General features: G+C 35.0%; 1 protein-coding gene across 1 annotated transcript; it reads left to right on the top strand.

Annotated features, from left to right (window-relative positions):
- The first annotated feature begins 598 nt into the window (after positions 1-598).
- Positions 599-14,045, top strand: LOC129928239 (uncharacterized). The gene is made up of 10 exons (XM_056041631.1): positions 599-790; positions 1,748-1,818; positions 3,410-3,623; positions 3,788-3,945; positions 5,783-6,110; positions 6,259-6,408; positions 6,696-6,839; positions 7,593-7,686; positions 8,583-8,670; positions 10,007-14,045. Exons 1-10 carry the CDS (start codon positions 706-708, stop codon positions 10,712-10,714), a joined length of 2,040 nt encoding a protein of 679 aa, XP_055897606.1. The 5' UTR covers positions 599-705; the 3' UTR covers positions 10,715-14,045.
- The last annotated feature ends 1,915 nt before the right edge of the window (positions 14,046-15,960 follow it).

Raw genomic sequence — 15,960 nt, forward strand, 5'->3', positions numbered from 1 at the left:
TGCATTGGTGGTAGAGGAGCTGGCCATTTTCCATGTGGCACACTTTTCTTAAAGAGCTGAGGCCCATGTTTTTTCACTGTCCATGGCTTTCTTGGTCACCGTCTCTCTCCAACTAGTGCAGTCTAAGGATATGTCTTCCCAATGGTCATTATCAATCTTCACTAATTTTAAATCCTGTTTTATCACATCCACGTAACGGAGGTGGGGGCGACCAGTTCTTCTTGAGCCAGACACAAGTTGCCCATACAGAATGATTTAAGAGATGCGATTGTCCTCCATCCAGTGAACATGTCCTAACTAGCGCAGGCAGCGTTGCATGAGGACTGTAAAGATGCTGGGAAGGCCCGTTCTCAATAGGATCTCAGTATTACACACTTTCTTTCCATGTTATTTTTAAGATCCTTCAAAGGCAGCGCAAGTGGAATGAGTTTAGTTTTCTCTCTTGCTCAAAAACAGTATGTTTAGGCATTTTATTTATTTGTATTCATAGGGCCTTCTTACGTAGAATGTTTGAAATGTTAGACCTGAAATTCGTAGAATGTGTGATATGAAATGAATATTTGTTTTGAAATCTGAGGAATGTATTCCTAATCTGAATTGTGTTTTTTCTCCCTTTAGTTAACGCTCAACAAAACTGTTTTCAATGATCCTCACTCTGAAAGTCAACAGTCTGTGGCAGTGTTGTTCAATGAACTTGTCCCTTATATGAACTATACTGTGTCAGTGCAAGGTGAAGGTGGTGGAGGTCAAGGCTGTTTAAAAAATGTGTCTTTCACTACCAGTAAGGAAGGTAATCTTGATTTATTTGGAGTAAACTCTTATGTCTGCTACTCAACTAATGACAAATAGTGATCAGTTCAGTTCATTGTTTTATTCAAGTTGTTAATGTTTGTTAAAGATAAGAACATGTAGTTCATGGCCACTCAGTCTGAGACGTTCTTTCAAGATGGCTGCCTGGTCAAACGGCAGCCTAGTCATGTGGTATATACTCTAGACCAAGGGTTCTCAACCTGTGGGTCGCGACCCCCTTGGGGGTCGATTGACGATCTGCCAGGGGTCGCCAAAGACCTTCAGAAAAATGAATTGTTTGTATCTATTCTTCTATTACTTTATGTGTGTGCGGGGGGGGGGTGTCGCGGTAAACAGGGGGATTGTAAAAAGGGGTCGCCATGCTTAAAAGGTTGAGAACCGCTGCTCTAGACTGTCATCTCAGTAGTCCAGACTATTATAAATTCATCATGGTAGACAAAATGTACAATCAGCACATTTCCTTTGGTGAAATGCTGCAGCATGGACCAAAACGTTTCTTGAATGGTAATGCCATTCATTTTTTTTAGAGAATAGAAAAAGAATGAAATTCTGAGCTGAGATAATTACTATTATTTAAAAAAATGAAAAGAATGATTTAACACTGTTACAAATAGCTTTAATGATATTTTCTGAAGATTTGCTCTATCTATAAAATAAGCTAGGTAATTACACCAATTAGAAAGCCTTTAAAATAAAAGTTATCAATTTTTGCAAGAAGCAATTTACTAGTTAGCTATACCAGCTTTACTAGCTTAGCTACTAGTTCTACTAGCTTAGCTATTAATTTTTGGTAGCTTCTAATTTCCAGTGGATTGCTTTTTTGTTTTGTTTTGTAAGTAATTGTAACTCTTGTGACCAAAAAGTTGAATGTGTTTATCTTAAGTACCCTCTGTTCCACATCCTATTCAAGGGTTTCATTTGATTTTTTCTCTTTTAGCACCTGCAGCCCCACCTGAGCAGTTAACATTCTCCAGAAATAATGGCACCGGTTTGACGTTGATGTGGAAGGTTAGTAAATTGATCATTTTGAAAGGATTTATTGTTGTTACCAACACACCACACGATGAGATAAGCAAATACTTAAGTGTAACATCGTTGTGTAGTTTCCATTGTTATTTAAACAAATGAGGTCCATGGTCTTTTTAAGAGGTCAAAACCGCTTTGGCTACATATCATGAGGGCTTGAGTTCAAATTCCATCTTGAGCAGAGTTGTGTTTGCTGGAGCAGCACAGAAAACATTTACCAGATACCCCCCTCCCCCACTGGTCCACAAAAGAGATTGGACTATTATTATAGCTTTTTTTTTTTTTTTTTAATATAGCGCTACTTTCATGCTTATAGCATGCTCAGAGCGCTTTTGGTCCAATCTCATTTGTGGACCAGTTGGGGGGAGGGGGTATCTAGGAGTTGGTTTTCCGTGCTGCCTTTAGGCGCTCAGTAAACACAACTCTGCCCGAGTCGGGTGTCGAACCTCAAGCCCCCTTCTAGATAGCCAAGCCAAGTTCAAGCGCGCTTGGCCTCTCGACCACGCTTCCCACGGCAGACTGAGCATGCTATATAGTTGAAAGACGCTCTATGTAAAAGCAATTTTAACAAAAAACTCTTTATGACAGTCATTGATTGCCAAGAACTAAGCAGTGCATCTCAGGAAATATAAAAACAAAATGTTCCTAGCATTGTGTTATTATCCAATAACAAGATGTTCTTTGTTTAACAAGATTCATTGACACGTCCCAGCCCTCTAAGCTCTACTTTGCCCTTCAGCTTCTACTAGACCAGGGGTTCTCAACCTGTGGGTCGCGACCCCCTTCAAGGTCGATTGACGATTTGCAATGGATTGTTTTTGTCTACTCTCCTATAGCTGTGTGTGTATGAGGGGGGGGGGGGGTCGCGGTAGACTGGAGGATTGTAAAAAGGGGCGGCCAAGAACAAAAGGTTGAGAACCGCTGTACTAGACAGTCTGATACTGCCCGTTTGAAAAACTGAGGGACTCTTGAATATATCAGATATACATAATTAGAATAAATGAAAGTAGATTTTTTTTTTTTGACAGCTTGATCATCTACCAGCATTTTAAACTGCTGGATTTGGTTAAAAGCCAAATTCAATGCTTGACTTTTTAACTTAATTTATTGACTTGTTGATATGAAAACTTTTCTTTTAATATCTTCATGTCTGAAAAAAGGCTTATTATGAGTGACAAAAATATTGTAATATTTGGCTGGAGCTTTATAATGATTGGTTGGAGCTGTATAATGATTGGCTGGAGCTTTATAATGTTTGGCTGGAGATTTATAATGATTGGCTGGAGCTTTATAATGATTGTATAATGATTGGCTGGAGCTTTATAATGATTGGCTGGAGCTTTATAATTGGTTGGAGCTGTATTATTTAAAAAAAAATACAATATTTACAATGACATGATATAGAGCTGTAAAAAAGTTTATGAAATTTACAGTGATACACTTATCCAAATTTATAAATATCTGACATGTACAACAACTTTGATTGTTCTCACCCATAAAGAATATTTAATCAGGATGTTTTTGTTTTTTTCCTTGACATTGAGGCTAACTTTTGAAACTTTTACCTTTCTAGTCCTTAGGTCGAGATTTGGCTGGAGGATCCAACATTAGTTATGATGTAGAGATCACATCTACAAACAGTGATCACAGACTAATTAATACGCAGTCCACATTTTTAGAAGTTCTCACAGATATTCATAAGACATCACTTGGGGTCAAAATATGGTCCAGAAATGAAATTGGCCAATCTGAAAATCTTACAAAGATAGATATTGATTTAATGTCTGGTGAGTATGTGTTGGTTATAAGCTCACTGTAATTTTGCGTTCACGACTCAGTTTTTTTGTTTTCTTGATATTTCAGGTTTAGGTTTTCAGTAAAATTTTATAATTTTTAGATCATTTTCCTCATTTGTTTTGTGTAAATTTAAAACAAAAATGTCTAATTTCAGAGCCTTCGTTGAATAAAGTTAGAATGGTAATAGATTTTCTCAACCAAACATCAGCCTTGGCCTTAACCAACCTTGACCTTCCTAGTGTAGCCAGCATACAAAACTTATCAATCCATTGGTGTATTAACATGTGGACATCAAGTTATTCAGTTTGTCAGGTTAGTTTATATATTTTGTCCCTGGTGTTTCGCAGGGTTAGGTTATCAAGTAGTGTTAATGTGAATAAGCCTAAAGTAGGCTATAAGTTACAGTCTGATAAATATGAGCTGTTTTGTTCTTGATGTGCCATGTTTGTTTTTAAAATGTTTTACATGTTTCTGATGTTCCTACAGAGATAATTTACTTCATAGCCCAAACTTTTTTCATGACAACGGGGAAAGGCAGTGAGCAGGGTATGAGCCCCTGGGACCATCGAGGCGACTGAACGACAGTCTAGCATGCATACTGCACAACTAGGCAGCCATGTCTCTTTTGCCCTTTTTTGTTTTCCTTCGTCTCTTGCCGCAATTTTTCCCCCATATAGGAGCGTTTATATCGACTCAACTGCTAGCTTTGTTTGGCTGCTATATTTCTGTAGGGTAGTGTTTGCAAGGACATTATCTTTTGTTTATATTTATCCTGTTTGGGTCCAGACAATGTTGTGTTGAGACAGTGTGGGCTAGTGTGGAGACAGTGTGGGCTAGTGTGGAGACAGTGTGGGCTAGTGTGGAGACAGTGTGGGCTAGCGTTGAGACAGTGTGGGCTAGCGTTGAGACAGTGTGGGCTAGTGTTGAGACAATGTGGGCTAGCGTTGAGACAGTGTGGGCTAGCGTTGAGACAGTGTGGGCTAGTGTTGAGACAGTGTGGGCTAGTGTTGAGCAAGTAGTGTGTCCATTGAGATTGAAGCTGCTCACTGTGCAGTTTGCTACCAGTTTGGAGCTTGTGTTTCCTTAAGGTGCTGGGTTTCAATTTTTCAGTTAATCCCACATGTATATTGCTATTACATCCTGGATATGCGTAGGGCATAATTTATCTTCTTTTTGGAAGGAACAGCTGTAATCTATAAGATAAGAAACATAGAGTAGATATGTTTGTGAACCATGTCATGCCATTGATATCCTCTTCATTTTGTTTCTAGTCCTCATCTTTCCATTTAAAAGAACTAATTGCACTTTCACCAGTCAAGAATGTTGAGTGCAATTATCTGACAAGGGCCTAGTTAGATAGCTACTAATATAGAATCTGACAGTCACCATAGACAAATATGACACATCTTATACAATGAGTTATAAAATTTGAATTTGATGTTGTATTTTTTTGTTATTTCAAACAAGTAACATCATTAGGACCAGTAGTTGCAAAACTTTATCAGAGCCTTTAGCTCTAGAATTCCTATTCACAAACTCAAGTCATACTCTTGATCATCATTTACATTTTGTCTTTTTAGAGACAAATTTAGTTACATTAAAATGTATCTTTTATAAAGCTTATTAATTTGATTTAATTTTAAAATGCATTTTTTTAAATAATACATTTTTTTATGAAAACTTGTTGTTAAATGCAATGTATAGATTTAGGTTGTTTTAGCTCCAGTAAATTAAACAACTTATGTTAGACCTTCTATTATCTCTTAGTAAATTTTGACTTGTTAATGTGGATAGCTGTTTTTTATTTTTAAAGAGTTGTGTGTGAATTTTTTTTTTTTTTACACAAGTTGCTCAATACTAATAATTAGTTAACGTTTTTGAAGAATAAAAATGGCCACAGATTAAACAAATACTTCCCCCTTAAATAACAGTTGGGTTTTAAAACACATTTCAATGTTTATTTGGTTTTATAGATCTGTCTGAAAGCTCTTCTATTTAGTCATCTAAAGATTTTGAAAATCTTAAGGATTTCAGGATTTCAGCATTTTCAGGATTTCAGCATTTTCAGGATTTCTCAATCCTGAAATCCTATTTGGTTAATTGCACTTAACATCAAAAAATAATTTTATGATGAACTTTCTTTTTTAAGGAATACCCCCAGACTTCAAATGTCCCTAGAGACCATTGGATCAATGGTTATACTAGTCAGCTATTTCACTATAACCTGTCTGAGACCATGAATGAAGTGACTACTGACTCTGTAGGTGTAAGCTATTATGAAATGAACAATCAGTCTTTCATAAGAACTGTCACAGCTGTAAGAACTACTACCAGGTCAGTTGCGCAAGGTCAAGGTGACTGCCTTACAAACTGCCAAAGCACAGCCACTAAATATCCTCAAGTTTTTTACTCTATCAAGTTCAACACATCATGGACTGGCATGATTCCTGCAGATTGTTATTATAGTCGACAAATAAGTAAATCTTTCTTTTATTGTATGCATACTAATTAGATCATCTTACTGAATAGAATATCTAGTTATTTTCTAATTTGAAAGTCATGAGATGAAAATTATTTCAAATTTTAATGCTAGTATTCTGATTTCTTTTTTTTTTTTTCCCCCAGAGGATGCAAGATTTAATTATGAGCTCCACAACAATACAAATCTTGTGTTGGAGCAAAACTGTAGCCAGGATAAGCCTCTAGAGTTCCTCATAAAACTCTACAAAGTCTACCCAACACAAGATGGTGACTGTCAATTGAACAAGCCATTAGGTAGAACACTTTATTCTAGATTTGTCCAAATGATTTCTTCTTCTTCTTCGTTCTCATTGTTATGTTGGAGTGTTCAGGTGACTAGACCAATACATGAGATGAACTGCGCAGTGGTTTCCAAATCAGGGAGCTCTCCATAGAGTTTTCTTTCAATAGGGTGTTTTGGGGCCTGTGTCTTGTTCGGGCCTCAAATTATGATTACACACAAATGAATTATGGGTAGATAGTTACAATGTTACTAAAAAAAAAATTAAGTTTTTGTTTTCATTTATTTATTTATTCTACAGAGAGTTGGCAAACCAACAGAAGTCTGTTTTCTCAAACAGTGTTTACTGTTCCAGCCAATCTAAGGTTACTTTGTATTCAAGCATTGGGAGATGATGGTCTGGTTAGTTTGGAATATGGATGGATTTCTATACCACCTTTGCCAGGTAGTTGCCAGTTAAGCCTGAGTTAAATAGATATGGTTTTAATATTAATGTCTTTTTTTTAAATACACGTTTCTAATTATCACTAGACACATTAGATGATGGCCCATGTCTTGAGACTTATTTTAATATGTTGTAGGGCAATTTAAATGATGACAATAGTTAAAGTAGTTAAAATAACAATAGTTATTAAAAAAATGAGTATAGCTTCCAGTTAGGTGCTTTGAACTGTCATTACAATAATCAGCATAGACCCAGGCACCTGGGAGACAGAGGTACATGACAGATCATCATGGTGTCGCGCTGTGAAAACAGGCGCACAGGTTGCTGAGGAAAAGAGAACAACGCTGGCAGAAGAAAAACGCCAGAGAAGAAAAGCAAGGCCAATGACACTAGATCCAGCTGGTATAACCTGCCCAGTGTGCGGCAGAACATTCCGGGCTCACATAGGTCTCACCAGCCACATGAGGAGGCATAAAACCCTAGTGCAAAACCCTCAGCCCCCTGGATGACAAAGTGGTCATTATCGAACCACGATGGACAAACTATTTATACATACACAATGATCTTGATTTTAAACTACCGGTACTGTCTGTTCTGCTGGAGGTTTTGGCTAGGTCATAATAATCTTTATTTATGAAGGAATATCAGAATTACAATTTTTAATAGGTTTAAAAGCTGTCAATGTTGTGATAGTTTCATATTAAGTGTAATATTGAGTTTATTATGTCTGTATTATCTTATCATTTCTTACAGGAGTGTTAGAGTCAACATTTGATCGGTCTATCATATGGATTATTGTTATATCCATTGTTGCCTTATTAGTCTGTGGTGGACTCTTCTCTTATAGGTAAATTAGATTTTTTTTTTCATTTAATAAAAGGAAATGTAGTTGATTTTAGGGATATTTTTCATCACTACGATTATGAAAAGACATCTCAAATCAGATCAACATTACTCTGTACACATCAAAACAGATGTCTGTCTGAAACACTTTATGAATAAACATGACATGCAATATATAATAAAAGCCGCACTAAGGTAACGAAGAACAGTGTCAATATTAGATTTTTAAAAAAAATCATTAAAAAATTTTCTTCTATGAAGATTTTAATTGCCACAGTGCACAAAATACTTACATAATCAGCTCAAAGAATCTGTTTAGCCTCTATGGGATGCCTATGTAGTGCTATATCTGAGAAATTCAATTACAATTTACTGCTACACAGATGAACAACTACATTGGAATATACTAGAAACATTGCATGACAACTGATGGGTAATGGATTAGAGACCAACAAGTAGTTATTGAAAGTTTAATTATTACACTTGTTGAAATACCAAATCATTTTTTAAAAGAAGAGTGATTAGTGCAGGGGTTCTCAACCTGTGGGTCGCGACCCCCTTGGTGGTCGATTGACAATTTGTCAGGGGTCGCCAAAGACCATTGAAAAAATGGATTGTTATTGTCTCTTCTTCAATTGCTGTGTCTTTGGGGGGGGGGGGGGGGGGGGGTCGTAAAAAGGGGTCGCCAAGCATAAAAGGTTGAGAACCGCTGGATTAGTGAATGATAAGACCTGACAAAGGATCTCAGAAAGCTCTGATTGTTTGGGATTATATATATGGAGTTTAAAAAAAAATTTACTACTAACAAATTCTGGATCTATTTTGATTATTGTACACTGTCTTTATTACTATATTATTGAATAATACTTTGTTGTTGTTGTTGTTTTTTTACTTTGATAGTTGCTATCAAAAATGTAAAATAAGGCGTCAACTTGTTTTCGAATGGACAAATAATCAAACACCAGACTCTCCGGATTCACTTCACATGGTAAATATTGAAATAAATTCTCATTGTGTTGGACACTTTGTTCATTTAAAGAAAATTTTCGTTGTGTTGGACATTTTGTTCATTTAAAAAAAAAATGAAACACCCACCAAAACTTCTATGGCTCACTCAAATTCAAATCCAATGACTCATCGGATTGAAGCCTTTAAAAGTATATTTGCCATTAACTTTTTTCCTTAACAAAAAAAGAAAAATAATAGTCCACCCAGCTCTAATGGGTACCTGACATTAGTTGGGGGAAAGTGAGAAAAGTAAAGGCGGTTGGTCGTTGTGCTGGCCACATGACATCCTCGTTAACCGTGGGCCACATAAATTACCTTTACATCATCTGCCCTATAGACCCCGTCTGAAAGGGGAACTTTACTTTTTATTGTCAGTAGCAGTGCCTCCTAAGTTTTAATCAAGTCAGGACTTACAGTCCTTATATTCTTAAGTTATGGACAGTCAACTATTTTCTATTAAGCTTGTACTTACTAACTGTTACTCTCAGCCCACTTGGTATTACCAAAAAAAAAAAACAAATCATTTTTTTATGTCGTACTAGAATCCTAATATACTTCGCTATTTTGATTGTATGCGTTTAGGTGTTCAATTCATTTTTTCATAAGAGTATCAGGAATTTTGAGATTCTGAGTTAAAAGTGCACTTACCTGACAAAATTTTCAATACTTGAACATTTTTTCATTTGTCCAAGCAAATGAAATTAATAAAAGCATCAGTCCAAAGATTCTAGTCAGAGATTTTGTTTTAATTGTTATTAGCACCACATTAAAAGCTTGTCTAATTTGGTTGGCTGCCTGGTAATGTGATGATGATCTAGGGTTCAAACCCTGTTTGTCAACAATTCGTGCTATCCTGCAGGTGGGTTGGGCTCAAATGTAATGATCTTTTTATCTGAACGAACATGTTATACATATTTTTAGAAAATATAGAACAGGGTCAGAGTTAGGTTCGATACTTCTATCTCTAAGTCAGTGGTTCCCAAACTGTGTTCAGCAGAACACTAGGCCTGAGTAGGTGTTCAATGAACTACTGGAATAATTAACTAGTTGGCCGCCCATGTGAATTAATTTCTCAAAAACAAATAAGCAAAGTTTCCCACTGCTCCAAGTCAATCAGTTAGTTTGTATCGATCAGTTAATTGTGAATGGATTGCCTATAAGGTGTGCAGGACAAGATCTTATCCTCTTAGAGTTTTTCATTAGCTCCACTACCATGTTAATATCTTTTCACTTTAGACTGCACTAAAAGAAAATGCTTTATGTTTAAATACACTTAATGTAATTTGTTCATTGTTTGATTTTTTTTCCCTTCACAGACTTCAAATGATGCTTCACTGGATAGTGGCCATGTGACTAATAGTGATAACTCTAGCTCTGACAATGCAACTCATCACTCTCAAGCTAACAGCAACTCCTTGGAGTCAGTTAATCCTACTTCATTTACAGACCTAAAGGCTTATGACCTTACGAGCGATTCTGGAATATGTCCATCTACTGAATCACCAAAAGAATATTCATTTTTTTCACAAAAATCAGTATTATTGACCTCTGCATTAACATTTCACTATCCTGAGCCCAATCCCGTGGAATCTAAATTCTTGTTAGATGGTGCTTCTAATATCTTACCATCTAATTCAGATCAAAATGAATCAGAAATCTGTGATGACACTTCTGGTAGTCCATCTCAGCCATATCCAGTAAATACTGGTAGCAATCCGTCTCAGCCATATCCAGTAAATACTGGTAGTAATCCATCTCAGCCATATCCAGGAAATACTGGTAGCAGTTTATCTCAATCATATCCAGTAAATACTGGTAGCAGTCCATCTCAACCATATCCAGTAAATACTGGTAGCAGTTCATCTCAATCATATCCAGTAAATAATGTGAATGCTTCTGGGACAAGTTTAGATTCATCAAACACAGAACAACAAGATGCATTACTGCCCTTTGGTTTACAGTTTGATCCTGGTAGTATTGGTTCTGAAACTTTCTCAGAGCTCTCCCAATCATCTTATGGTTAAGTTATCTTTATATGCCAAGTTTGATTATTTACTAATAATATTACACCCACTGCTTTAATGGAGAAATAAGTACTGGCTGCCGAAACAAAATGATTGTGCAAATAATTTCATTGTGTAGGAAGAATTAGACTTTAACTGCATGACTTCACCTATCCCTTAGTCCAGGGCGCCACACGGGATCTGTCAACCATCTTTCTCGATTTCTCTTTGTCCTTTTCCTTTGATAGAATTTTTCATTGACAGGCCTGTCAATTCATTGAAGACTTCCCATTGCTTACTCTGACTTCCTCCTCTTCTTCCTGGTACTGTTGGGAAGGTCTTTGCGAGCCCTGAGGACCTTGTGATGTGGCAGTTAGAGTTTTGAGTTTACGTGGGTAGCAAGTCAACATGACTTCCAACATAAATATATTTCTAAAAGTATGGGGGACAAACTGGCAGTAATAAAGGAGATTGGAGATAAAGATTAGTTGCCATGTTTTGAGTTTACATAGTTAGCAAGTCATTATGACTTCCAACATAAATATATTTCTAAAAATATGGGGGACAAACTGGCAGTAATAAAGGAGATTGGAGATAAAGATTAGTTGCCATGTTTTGAGTTTACATAGTTAGCAAGTCATTATGACTTCCAACATAAATATATTTCTAAAAATATGGGGGACAAACTGGCAGTAATAAAGGAGATTGGAGATAAAGATTAGTTGCCATGTTTTGAGTTTACATAGTTAGCAAGTCATTATGACTTCCAACATAAATATATTTCTAAAAATATGGGGGACAAACTGGCAGTAATAAAGGAGATTGGAGATAAAGATTAGTTGCCATGTTTTGAGTTTACATAGTTAGCAAGTCATTATGACTTCCAACATAAATATATTTCTAAAAATATGGGGGACAAACTGGCAGTAATAAAGGAGATTGGAGATAAAGATTAGTTGCCATGTTTTGAGTTTACATAGTTAGCAAGTCATTATGACTTCCAACATAAATATATTTCTAAAAATATGGGGGACAAACTGGCAGTAATAAAGGAGATTGGAGATAAAGATTAGTTGCCATGTTTTGAGTTTACATAGTTAGCAAGTCATTATGACTTCCAACATAAATATATTTCTAAAAATATGGGGGACAAACTGGCAGTAATAAAGGAGATTGGAGATAAAGATTAGTTGCCATGTTTTGAGTTTACATAGTTAGCAAGTCATTATGACTTCCAACATAAATATATTTCTAAAAATATGGTGGACAAACTGGCAGTAATAAAGGAGATTGGAGATAAAGATTAGTTGCCATGTTTTGAGTTTACATAGTTAGCAAGTCATTATGACTTCCAACATAAATATATTTCTAAAAATATGGTGGACAAACTGGCAGTAATAAAGGAGATTGGAGATAAAGATTAGTTGCCATGTTTTGAGATGTTAAAATTATTGCCCAATTCTTGTTCACAAGTTCAATTTAGCCAATAGATAGGCTTTTGCTAACATTATTTCCTTTGGTAAAATAGCATTTATTTAACCTATTTCACATGACATGATCAAACCAGAGTTTTGTCTCGAGGTTATCATATGTAGGATTTGTTTCCTTTTTTAATGGATTTTGTTTCATTTTCATGTCTTTGTGCAATGTTTCAAATATTCAATGTATAACTTTTTGTTAGTATGCAACTTTTGTTGTTCCTTTTTTAAAAACAAAAATTTCTGAGAACGCAATTTTTAATTTTTCTTCCAGTCAAATTTATGTCAAACATAAGTGCCTCATTTTTATTCAGCAATTTGTAAGCAAGTGTGTTATTTTTTCCTTTTGTTAAATATTTTTTCATTTAAAATGAATTGTGAATTTGATGCTTTGAAAAAACCCCATCTATTATGGTGTTGTTATCTTCTTAAGTATCTACCAGTAATGGTTGTTTCAAAACAAAAAGTAATGATCAAGAATGATTTAAGAAAGCGCCACAATTATACTTTTGACTTTTTTTGTTCTAATTTCAATATTGTTGAGACATTTTCTATGCAAACAAGATTTAAAATTATGTATTGTTTATTAAGAGATGCATTTGTTATATGATGGATGTTTGTTGTATAATGAATCTACTGTTGTTTTTTTATACACTTTTTATATATTTTATTTCTTACAGTATTAGATAATTTGATATTTTGCACAAAAATTAACTTTAAGGCACTGCCATAGCTTGGTCTCTTGGTTATCACATTCAGAGCAATATATAAATATTTTTTATTTTTTTTTAAATTTTTAACTCAAGCACATTTCTTATTCCTTATGCAAAGAAAAATGTGTACAAATACTCCTTCTTTCCTAGTGTTATTAAAGTGTGCATTGGGTTGCCTGAATCAGCCACAAAAGTCAATGGCTTGCAAGATATTTTAAGTCACTTATTAGCATGCATGACTAGATTTTTGAACACGGATACATGTATGACATAATTATCTTCACTTCTGAAGAAACATCTGTGATTTATAAAATAAGATAACATGTTCAAAGTCATATATAAATAGTTGGTCTACTACAAGATGATGCTTAAAGCCATATGTAAATAGTTGCTCTACTTCTAGTCTTGATGCTTATAGCCATATATAAATAGTTGGTCTGCTACTATACTTGATTCTTATATCTGTTTATAAATAGTTGGTCTGCTACTAGTCTTGATGCTTATAGCCATATATAAATAGTTGGTCTGCTACTATACTGGATTCTTATATCTGTTTATAAATAGTTGGCCTACTACTAGTCTTGATGCTTATAGTTGTATATAATTAGTTGGTCTGCTACTATACTTGATTCTTATATCTGTTTATAAATAGTTGGCCTACTACTAGTCTTAATGCTTATAGCCATATATAAATAGTTGGTCTACTACTATACTTGATTCTTATTTCTTTATAAATAGTTGGCCTACTATTAGTCTTAATGCTTATAGTTGTATATAATTAGTTAGTCTACTACTAGTCTTGATGCTTAAAGCTGCATATAAATAGTTGGTTTTCTACTTTACTTGATTTGTATAACTGTTTATAAATAGTTGACCTACTACTGGAATCTAGTCTTGATGCTTATAGTGATATAAACATAGTTAACCTACAACAAGCCATGTTGTAGTTGTCCTAATGTGTTTGTTTACATATGGTACCTTTAACTTGAGGTTAATTGTACTTTCTTTTGTTTTTTACTTTTAATGTCATCTTTCATCCACTATTTTTGCTATATAATGACAAGGTTAATAAAAAAAATGATTTTTAAATGTCAGTATGACCTGATTAAAATCTGATATTAATGTAATGATAATGTGATCAATAAATTTTGATATATGACAGTGAAATGAGTTTTATCTTCAATGATGTGCTCAAATCTGTTTATGTTCATAGCATTATGAGGCTGTAAGGCTATCTGAATATATGTCATTTATTCTAGTTTCTTTCTGGACTTGCCTTGTATAAGGTTTCTCTGCAGAGTCAACTTAATTCTTATCACAAATGTCATTTTTTCGATCCTTTTAAAAATTACAAGTCTCATTTTATTCAAATTTGCATAACCATTAATTTATCTAATCAGTCCAAGAGACTGAAACTGTATAAAATTAATATAATATTACACAAATTGAAACAACTAATTTCATGTTTATATGGCATTTAACTCTTTCTCTCCTAACTGACAATACCAGCGTTGATTCCACCAGAATGTGTTAAATAATTATGGAGCGAAAGAGTTAAAAGTTATTAAAAGATACAAAAGTGAACTTGCTATGCCAGTCAGTGATCATAGAATGATGGCTGCCTGGTCGTGCGGTTTGCACGCTGGACTGTCGTTCGGATATATCGACGGTCGAGGGTTCAAACCCTGCCCGCTCCCATCCCCCGTCGTCCTGCGGGAGGTTTGGACTAGGAAGTAAACTATCTTCAACTCTGAAGGAACATCCGAATTATGTAAAACATTTTTTTACAAACTTTGTTCCTCATTTTTTTCTTGTATTTTTTAGAGGTTAGGATTGAGATGGATGTTGAACCTGGAAGCTGCTAAGGTGAAGTATTTTTGAGAGGCTTTTGAATACAGCAGTTGACATGCAGACATCTCAGTACCAGGCCCAATCTATCCATGACCTGAATATAATCTGCTTTTCAAAGTTCATAGGAAATAAGTGACCACGATTTTATCTTCAACACTTATCATTTGAATAATCATCCACTATTGGTACATTATTTGCATGTACAGCTGTAAAAGAGAGAGATGGGTGGAATATTGAATAGCAATAACAGTAGACATTAAGAGAGTTTGACATCTATATAATAAGGATTGTCTTCAAGTCTTTTAATGAGGGATGTGGTATTTTCTGTGGCTATGCACCCCAGCTGTGACTTGAGATATCTAAAGTTTTTAATTATTGAACTTGAGAGTTAATTTGTAGTTTTGTATATTTCTACACTGAAATTGAAAGCCTGTAAATATTTATTTAAAAAATCTCTAACATTGTTTTAAAATCTAGTTTTATTCAAGTTTGTGTGACAAATGATTGCTATCTTCTACAATGTCTGTATTAGCTATCTGGAGCTGCATCACAATTCAGACCCTACATTCCAACAACTATATTTCCACATAAAGCAATGGCTTGATTCATTTATATCATTGTGAGAATGGAGTTATAGTAGGATGGTAACCTTATTCTAAGAATGTCAGAAGTATTGAGCCAGTTCTTTCATAAAGAGCTCTCTAGCACACTCACTACATTAGGAACCTGTGAATAACCAAAAATTTGTTCGTATACTGAATTATAATATATTCATTGACACATTAAGCCTCACTCAATTAATCTACAGAATTTGCATCCTATTTAAGTGGCACAGTAACCATGAAAGCAATGCAGTCCTTTACAGGCTACTCATAAAATACAGACATTACTTCAAAAAAGATGATTATGTGGTAAGCATATCCCTAGGTCAATCTAGTAATGCATGACTCTAAACTCTACCAGGTCATTGGTTTTCCTGGATGACTTAGGCAAACCTTTCCATGCTCTGCACGAGGGAAGAAGGAGTATTCGTACAAATTTGTCCTAGCATATGGAACAAGGAATATGCCTTTATAGTCATGTCTATTAGGTCCTGAAACACACCATGAGGTGAGGAACAGTCCGCTTTTACCTTCATCACTTTATTTGGGGAAGTGACCAACGAGTGGCTCATCAACCGCCATTTCTTCCAAGAAAGCTGCAGCCTGCGTCATGGCAGTGAGTG

The sequence above is a fragment of the Biomphalaria glabrata genome, chromosome 9 (genome assembly GCF_947242115.1).
Source record: "Biomphalaria glabrata chromosome 9, xgBioGlab47.1, whole genome shotgun sequence".
NCBI classification, from domain to species: Eukaryota; Metazoa; Mollusca; class Gastropoda; family Planorbidae; genus Biomphalaria; species Biomphalaria glabrata.